The following is a 9225-nucleotide window of genomic DNA, read 5'->3' as shown; positions in this document are numbered from 1 at the left end:
AGTAGGAAAAGCTCAGAAGCCCTTGACCAGAACAGCAGCTGAGGACCTGGCTTCCCCACCAGGAGAGAAGCTGCTTAACAGTGTGACCTTGTGGCTGGGTGGCATAGTGGCCAAGCTACAGTGTGGAGCCTGACACAGAGCTGACGGAGTATACAGGGACCAGGCAGCCATAGTAGAGCCTGCAGGAAACAGACACTGCAGACCCCTTCAGTTAGGAGTGCTTTCTAAATGCTCACCAGGACAGGAGTTCCCAGGAAGGGGGACAGGTAGGTGGCTGGCTGCAGAATGCCCAAGGCTTCGGGGAGACTTTTGCATGCTCAGGTTTGCTTGTATAATTACTACTAAAACGAAGAGATGAAAGCTTTGGGAGTCTGAGCAGTCTTCAGCAAGCATAAACCTGCCTAGCCTTGCAGGACTGTGAGACGATGTGAGTGTTCCTGTTGGGAGAATGAGCCAGGAGCTGGTTACCAATGGGTCCATCCTAATAGTCTCAGCACAGCTGTATACATGGTCTTGTGAATGGGATGTTACAGAAGTGAGCAAGTCTCTATCTTCCCCCCAGAGGGCACAAACTTTCTGTGCAGAGATGGTGGCGTGTAAGGAGAGAGCCCCCTAGTGTCTGTCCTTCCACTCCACACTTCTCTGACCATTTTGGGTACCCATGGAAGTCAGTCTGTTTCTTCAGCCTTCCCATGATTCCCAGGAATCCTGCAGGAGACCACAGCCCAGAAGCCCCAAACTTCACTGTGGCCTTCTTCCTTAGGAAGCCCAGACTACAGGGCACATGCCTGTCCCCAGCGGTAGGACAGAGAACCAATTCAGCACTCTGGGCAGCTGCCAGCCCTGACTCAGAGATCACAAGGAACACAGGCATGAAGGGCTGTAAGGGCTGAGTACACAGTGAATTTACTACCATAGAGGTGGCAGGTGGGGACACGATTTTATTGGGTGGTGCTTCTGCTGCATTCCACAGAAGGCCTTTTATTGATGTGTTTAGCCACAGAATGCAACTTTTGTCTTTTCTACCTCCTGTCCTTTGTGAGCTTCGGAAAGCTCTCCCATCTCTCAGGGGCAGGTCCCTTCATCTGGACAAGCTCCTCCACAGGCTGGTGTTGGGCTGGGGGAGCAGAGGCAGGATGATGCTGATGGTTGGGGCTGTGATCTCAGGGATACAAGGGCATGAGGTAGCCAGGGTTCTGGACAGGGGGCTAGGCACTCAGTGGGAAAATAACCCTGGCCTAGGAGTCCTACAGAGGGAGCTATATCAACCCCACCCAGAGGGCTAAGCATCCAGAAGAGGTCTTAGGACCCCGGCAAACCCTCCCCCCATTATACAAGTGCTCCCATGGTTTTCGAGCCTTAGGATGCTCCCCTTAAGGGGCACTACACCCTGGCTTACCTCCCTTCCCTGGAACTTAAGCCGCTCTGCTATTAAACACATGATAAGGGGTAAGAGCTGGGGGTTACATCCTTGGGACCACAAACAAAACAATCTCAAGTTAGATTCAGCCAGGCTGCAGCTGGTCCTGTCACTCACCAGGGAGCCCTGGATTCCCTACTTAAAAACCTACCGTCCCATGATCAAGGACGGCATGACACTCATTGGGGATGCAAGGAGTGTTCTGGCGGTGGGGCTGAAGGCAGGCAGGGACAACCTGGCAAAAGGCCACCATGTAAACGAGCAGGAGCCAGGACTAAGGGCAGTCCACTCCACAGCCTCACTATCTCCCCGACACATCACAGCTACCACCCTGCTAAGTTCAGGGTATCCTCTCACTGAGGGCCAGGCTCACAAGAGGATGATCCCAGCTTCAAATTCCAGATTTGGACCCTCCCACAGGGTCCTCTTCTAGCTAACCTCAGACTCAATCTTAACAAAGGAGGTGACAGCAGCCATCACAGCCCCATCCAGGATCCTCTCCCAGTTTCTCTGAGATCACATGGTACTGAGGTTCAGTGCAGCTGGTCATGAAGTTGCTTCCCAATAGACTCTAGCTTCCACCTAGGTAACTGGGCAAGGCAGCAGCCTCTTCTTCTACCCACTCACCCAGTTAACCCAATTTGCCCACCCATTGCTCACCATCCTCCACCCACAGGACAAAGGCTTCTTGTCTTGCTGTGGATGTACTTTTGTGGAGACAACACACAGGGCTGTAACAGGGTGCTTCTGCTCTTCCACCAAGCAGCAAGTACTGGTAAGGGGGTACAGTCTTACCCAGGTCCTCATAAACAGGAACAATATTCTCCAACCAAATGCTAACAGAATGATCTTCCCCAGACATCTGTAAAGGGCCAGGTAGGGCTCAAGGTACCCATCCCTTTGAAGAGGAAACTGCGCACCCTGGAAATGATATCTATCGCTTGCTGGACCCGGAACGGACTATGGGCATCAGCTCCTTGTGCCTATCTAGAGGAAGGAGCAGTCCTATGCTGGCCCTGTTCAGAACACAAGGGTTGCCAACATCCCAGGCTCCTGGAAGCATGGGGCTAGAGTTGACAAACTAACCTCTGAGAGGTGATGTGGAGGGTCTCTGACTAATATACGGGGAGAAAAGGCTCTGCTGGTGGGAAGGGAGCAGCCAGGCAACTGCGACACTACAGTGCCCAACGTCTGTCAATGGAACAACAGCCTGGTTCCTGGTAGGAAGCAGGAAGGTGCCAAGCACAGCAGCGCACGCCCATGATACTAGCACACAGGAGGCTGAAGCAGGGCTGCAGTTCTAAGCCAGCCTGGGCTACACAGGTATCTGAGAGGCAAAGGAGGAAGCAGACAATATATAGAGGGACCAGAGCACATTCTGCCCTGGAGAACCCAGGGATTTCTGAGGGCCTCAGTGACCACTGAGCAAAGGGAAAGGGAATGAGGTCTTGCCAGGTCTGTCTCTACATCTGACACACTGGCTCTACCACCTCAGAGTGCTTGGGGAAAAGGTTCTGAGGCTAAAACACTAGACTGCTTGGGCTTCTAAGAGGCTGGTCCTAAGGGGAAGTGCCTTGGGCATGCTCAGAGTATACATGGGAGGCAGTACAGAAATGCATGCTCTCGGGCCATTGACACCCCTTTCCCAGGTCTGCACCTAGATACCGCTAGCACAAGCCTCAAGGAAGCTAGCTGCTAATGGCTGTAGAATGGGAGGGCAGAACATTTGTTCTCTGAAGACAAAGGGGCCTGCCCACCTCGGTTGTTCTGGAAGGTGCCCTGGGAACAGACATCACATATCTAGTAGGTGGCAACACCAGGAGCAGGTTCTCAATGTCAGCCAGCACTGGTCCTGGAGTGTGGTCTCATGGGCACAAACCTTATGGACCCAGGAGCTCCCCCAGCCCTGCCCCATCCTCCCAGGGTGGGACTTTCCCTCCACATGTCCATCATCTGATGCTGCAGGCATCGTGACTTCCAACCTCTGACCTGCAGCAGCTCAAGTAGCCACAACAGTAACACAACAGTCCCCATAGTAGCCAGAAACCACACAGCACGTGAGCATACAAATGTCACTTAGACACACAGAAAAAGCGGTGTGACAGAACAATGACTCCTGTCAACAGAGACCGAGGAATCACAACGAAGACTTCTAAAAACAACCCAGTTATAATGTTCACACATGCAGGTAAAGCAAGACATCCAGCCACAACTAGAGTGGTCTGCAACATCCATCCTCCGTGTTTGGACAGACATAGAAACACAAACCAACATTCCTCAAGGCCCCCTCCCTGGCTCTCAGAGCTTCCACAGCAAAGGTCTCCTGGTGAAGCAGCTGTCGAACTCTGGAATGGAAACTGTGGCAGTTCAGCTACATGAATCCCAAAGGCAGTGGGGGTCAAGGACAAAGCCATGGTTAAAGAATAGAGAGCTAACCGCTGCAGACAAACGGCACCGGGAGTCACAGGCACAGTAGCCATGGTGCTACTCATCAGCTCCAAGGTCAGGAAAAGTCATGTTCTCTGACAGCTGGCTTCCACAGAACCAACTAGTGCAGAGACATCTTCCATAGGATCACTGCTAACCTGCCTATCCTGTTGAGCTCCAAGTCACCAACTGCTGTTCACATAAAGGCTGTTACTTCGAAGTTCTGGGGAGCACAGACTTCTGGACACATGTCGGCCTCTGAGCAATGCTAAAACTAGCATGCAGTGTCTCCATGGAACCTGACCCATAGAGGTAGGGCCTGCTGCTGACAGGGACACTAGAGTCTCACCACTGAGTCTGTCCATGGCTGAGGTGGGCTCAGACCAAGAGGACGGCATGGTGCCTAGTGGGGGATGTGAGCACTGAGGTCAGGAGCTGAAGCCAGTGCCCTCAGGACTGGGCTTGGGGGTTCACCAGTTGGGGAGAGAGAGAGCCTCCTGAGGGCTGGAGGTACACCCCTCAAGGCACTTCAACCTGCTAACGTGGCTCAGTCTTCCAACACCAGAGGCAGAGCTGGCCCACTGGACCCAGCTGCAGCTAGGAGAGCTCCAGAGCGCTGAGGGAGGGCACAGGTCTCCTGCCATTCAAGATACACACCTGTGCTAGGAGGTACAGTCAAACCACTAGCCAGAACACAGGGAGCCCTCTGTGTAAACCAGGAGCCACCCTGACAGGAGCCCTGCTCCTGGGGCTCGAGTCCTGCTTGCTCTCATCTGGGCACGCGCTCCTGCCTAGCAGGCAGTCTGAGCCCCACAGCGGCACACACTACAGAGCCGAGCTGCAGGGGGTCAGCAGACACAGACATCTTCAGTTATCACCTGCTGCGGAGGAGCAGGGCAAGGTGGAGGGGGTTGTGGCCACACACACACCGGGGTGCTCCTGAAGGGTCTCAAGTTTGATCACAGCCCTGAGAGCCACGCGGGGCTGCCTCAACTGCTGCTGTCTCCTGAACACCGTGTGCAGTACCCGCAGCTGCCCCACCTCCTGCGTGGTGAAACATGGCTGCCGCTCTGCAAAGTGCATAAGTGCCTGGAAGGAGGTGGCTGCCTGCTCCCAGGCGGCCACCTCATCCTCACCAGCATCTTTCTCTGCCTTTTCTGCGTGCCCAGTGGCCTGAGACGGTGTCCCAACAGCAGGGGCCTCATCCATGTCCCTCCCTGCCACAGCCTGCTCTTCAGCCCTGCTGTTCTGAAGCCTGCTGCCAGAACAGGAGGGCCCTTCTTTCACGAGCTCAAGGATGTGTGCAAAAGTCTTATTGTGAGGCTTCACGCTGCAGCACTCTGCTTCCTCCTCAGAGGAGGAAGCTTCGGCGAATGTGACAGTGGGCCACAGCTTCCTCCAGGCCCGCCTGAAGACCTGGCTAGGCAGAGCATTCCAGGCACAGGCCACATTGACTATGGCATCGTTCATGCTGTGCCGGGTGGGGAAGCCCTGTAAGGCTACAGGAGGGTTAATAAAGAGCCTCATGAAGGCTCTGCGAATGCCTTGCTCTGTGGGCTGCAATAAGGAGGTCACACTGGCAGGCAGGAAGATAGTGAAGACATTCTCTGACACCAGCTCGGACTCCTGGGGATGGGCTCGGGAATGGTCCAACAAGAGAATTGCCTTGCTGTCCTCAGGCAAGCCTATGGTTCTGAAATGCTCTCGCACGGAGGGGACAAAAATATGATGGAACCAGTCTGAGAAAATCTCCTTGTCTACCCAGGCATTACCCTGGGCCTTGTAAGCAATAGGCAGGTGCTGGATGCCTCTAAAGGCTCTGGGGCCACCACCCTTCCCGATGGCCAAGGGCTTGATTCTGTGGGAGCCAGTGGCATTGGCACACATTAAAACAGTCAGTCTGTCCTTGCTCTGTTTGAAGCGGGGCACAGGCCCATCATCCGGGGTGGAATTTGGCAAGCACCGCCAGACCAGACCTGTCTCATCAGCGCTGTACACCTGCTCAGGAGACAGCCCATGTTCAGCTGCGAGGCTCCTGAAAAAGACACAGAACTGCTCCGCAGCCTGGTGGTCAGCCACCTGCTTCTCGCTAGAGGCGTCTAACTTTTTAATGCCATGCCTGGCCTTGAAGCGCCAAAGCCACCCTCCAGAGAACACACAGGGCTCTGTCAGCCGCATCTGCTTGTAGAAGTCCTTGGCCTTCTCGATGAGCATGGGGCCCGACACAGGGATGCCCTCGGCACGCTTTACCAGGAACCACTCGTACAGCACTCGGTCCAGGTGCTCCAGCTTGGGCGTGTGCAAGGTACGCCGCTGCTCCAGCGCCTGGTGAGAGTCTGAGCTGGCAAAGAACCTGAGCAGCTGGGCCTTGTGGGCTTTGATGTCGTACAGAGTGGACATGCCCACGTTATACTCCTGCATCAGTGCCTTCCTGCTCTCACCACGCTCGAGCCGAGTGCAGATGTCGATCTTCTCCTTCAGGGTCAACACCACTCGCTTCCGCTTCTCCCCCTTGCCCTTGGCTGCAGCTTGCTTGGAGGCCATGAGGAGGTGGTCCAGGCTGGGGCTCTGCCTGGCCTTCCCTGACTATGTGTTTCTCTGGCTCCCTGGGCCAGTCTCTCCCTTTCTTGTCTGCCTGCCCACAGGACTGAGCCTAGGCTCAAGCCAGGTTCATTCTTGGTTCTGTTCCCTGCCTACAGCAGTATCCTGCCTCAGTTTCCCTGCAGTATTGGGGCTCCAGCCCTCTTAGGCCTCAGATCCTAGTAGTGTAGTCGACTGCTGTTCTCTTCAGGGGAGGTGACAGGGTTGAGTTACCCTGGACTGCTGGGTGTAGCTGGAGCCGCGGGCCTTCACCCAGATGGCAAAAGGTGGCAGCTTTTCCCCTTCAACAGTGTCCAGGTTTCTGAGCTGGGAATACTTCTCACCAGGACTCACAACGTTGTCTTACCCATACACTTCAGGAACTGGAAAGCAGAGCAGAAAGAAAGAAATGTTACTAAGAACAATCAAGACGGGCTTAGGGTCACTGGAAAGCGTCACCTCAAACATCAGTGCCACTTGGCCTGGGGTTTGCTATCCAGTCTGTTAACCAGCCCTTCCTTGCAGACCACAGAGCAAGCAGCACCAGCAACCTTCATAACTGTCCGGAAAAGGTAAGAGTCACAATGCATTTCTAATGGCCTCTGCCTTCTCCTTCCCCCCCACCAAACCTTAGCTGGGCAGATCCTTCCAATCAAGCATTTGATGAGACAGAAGGCTACAGGGTTACTTCCATGAGCAGCACAAAAGTGTACCTGAGACCACAATGTAAGAGACAGGAGACATTTATTCAAATGTGCAAGAGTTCCTAATATACACGGGGAATGCCAGCTTGTCACCAGCGAGCTGTATAACCCGGTTTCCTCCCTCAAGTCAGCCTCCTGGTCTGCAGAACTTGGTGCTGGTCCCCAAGGGTCTCCCATTCCAGTCAGTGAGGGAGGTGTGCATACCACTGGCATGTACAACATTTGCTGTGTGCACCTCACTGTGGAACAGAAGGAATTCAAGGCCACAGTCTGCTCTCAGGGGGGAACATTTAATAACAAACCCAAGGAGCTGAGGAATTCTGCAGCAACTTGAGGGAGAGTCGAGCTTCCGGAAGGAGGCCCAGCTCATGTTGGCTCTTTCCTGGAGCCTGCCCTGCAGATGTGTAGAGAGTGGTTAAGGGGCTGAACACACACTCCAGAAATGAAATTTTGCCAAGCTGACTGTGGTGGCTCAAACCTGCCATCTTGGCACTTGGGAGGCAGAGGCAGAACTGCTTTGAGTACAGGGCCAGGAAGGGAAAAGAGGAAGAGAGGGAAAATTCGAATCTTGTACTACTTAGAACCCCCTAAACGTGGCTGCAGAAATCCGGGAGGCTTCTAACCTCGGAACTTCAAAGGAAGCACTAACCACCCAGGGCCACTTGAACAGAGACTTAATGGACTACTCTTCTGGGGGCGGGACTGTAAGCTCCTAAGGGGAGAGGCAAATTTCTTCGAGTCGGACCTGAGGCATCTGGAGGACGGGTCTAAGAAACGACCTGCCATTGGGCTGCAGCCCGGACGACGCACTGAGAGAAAACTCAAAACACAGGCAAGAGACGATAGATGAAGGGTCCCAGGAGGGGAGGAACAACCAAGCTTGCCCGGTCTGCGTGCTGGTGGAGCGCCTGGGAGCCGAGGGGACCCGATCCCGGGACTCCTGAGAAGGGATCCGCTAGTCCCCAGGCGCTCCGGGCAGGGAAACGACAACGCGCGTCCGGCTCCGTGGGCCCGGCCTCCAGCACCGTTCGCGGTGGCCCCGGCCCGGCCCGGCCCGGCCCCACTCACCTGAGGACCCCGAGCCGCCACTACTGGCCGGAAATGCCGGCCACGCAGCTCTCCACCGGTCCGCTCCTCGCGGCCTTCCCCGAGCCACTTCCGGGGACGCTCTAGACCACCGGGAGGCTTCTATTCTCAGTGGTGCCTAGCTCGCTACACCGCGGCTGAACAACGGAGCAGCCCCGGCCCGGCAGCTCCCCCGCCCGTAGAACGACGAAGGCCAGAGGGAGCCGCGCGTTCATGAGGAGCGGAAGCCTGGGCTGAGCGTCCGGTCCTGGGAACCGTGGCCGGGCGAGCACGGACGGGAGGCTAAGTCCAGCGCCACCTTGTGGTGGGAGGTTCCCAAGGCCCTCCAGTTTCCAGCATCCCTTTCCATCCCTATGGACCCTTCCGTTAACTAGAGTTCAAAATGTGTCCAATTTAGAGGATTTTGATGCTGAGATTTGAAACGCAGTGCAGCGTGGAGGCTTTGGGAGACCTTGAGATGAGATGAACCTTTTTGCATGTGAACCATACCTGAATCAGAATACAAAGAATATAAAGAAGACACTTCAATGGAGACAGTGAAGGGACAGCAGAGGCTGGGCCCTAGGTTTTGAAAATGGAGGAAGGCTATACCAACAAGAAGTACAAATGGCTTACAGGATCTCCAAAAGGCCAGGAAACATCCTCTTTTGGAATACAACCCTGGTGGCGTCCCGATCTCAGTACCCTGGCCTGCAGAAGTGTGAGAAAACGGAATTGTGTTGTTTCAGGCCTCCACACTGGGGCAGTTTGTCACGGTGCCATAGAAACGCAGATTATGGAAACTTGCTCCTCCTTAATTCACACCCTTGCCTGAGCACCCAGGACCCTCTGCCCACTGTTCCCCACCCTCTCTTGTCGGATCCTTTGCTCCCTCCATTCACACCCTCTAGGGATCTCCTGTACTGGGGTTTAGGTAGCTCTCAAATCCATGTCTCCTTCCAGAATCTATCCACCCCCCCCCCATGTCCAAACGTCTGTCTTTTGCCAAGCACCTGGACATAGCTGTTC

General features: G+C 54.8%; 1 protein-coding gene across 2 annotated transcripts; it reads right to left on the bottom strand.

Annotated features, from left to right (window-relative positions):
• Window positions 1–921: 921 nt before the first annotated feature.
• Window positions 922–8416, bottom strand: Jrk (Jrk helix-turn-helix protein). Of its 2 annotated transcripts, none has more exons than XM_059248107.1 (2): window positions 8200–8416; window positions 922–6810 (listed from the first exon to the last, which is right to left on the bottom strand). In XM_059248107.1, the coding sequence occupies exon 2, from the start codon at window positions 6389–6391 to the stop codon at window positions 4715–4717; it is 1677 nt and encodes a 558-aa protein (XP_059104090.1). In that variant the 5' UTR covers window positions 6392–6810; window positions 8200–8416; the 3' UTR covers window positions 922–4714. The 2 variants fall into 2 exon arrangements, with proteins under 2 accessions (XP_059104090.1, XP_059104091.1); XM_059248108.1 differs by lacking the exon at window positions 8200–8416 and adding an exon at window positions 7911–8163.
• Between the last annotated feature and the right edge of the window lie 809 nt (window positions 8417–9225).

Source organism: Peromyscus eremicus, chromosome 20 (genome assembly GCF_949786415.1).
Source record: "Peromyscus eremicus chromosome 20, PerEre_H2_v1, whole genome shotgun sequence".
Taxonomy (NCBI): Eukaryota; Metazoa; Chordata; class Mammalia; order Rodentia; family Cricetidae; genus Peromyscus; species Peromyscus eremicus.
The sequence above is the reverse complement of the archived record's forward strand: the minus strand, read 5'-3'. Positions and strand labels throughout refer to the sequence as shown.

Excerpts from the sequence above, each read along its gene's own strand:
- Jrk (XM_059248107.1), bottom strand. The coding sequence starts at position 6,391 with ATGGCCTCCAAGCAAGCTGCAGCCAAGGGCAAGGGGGAGAAGCGGAAG.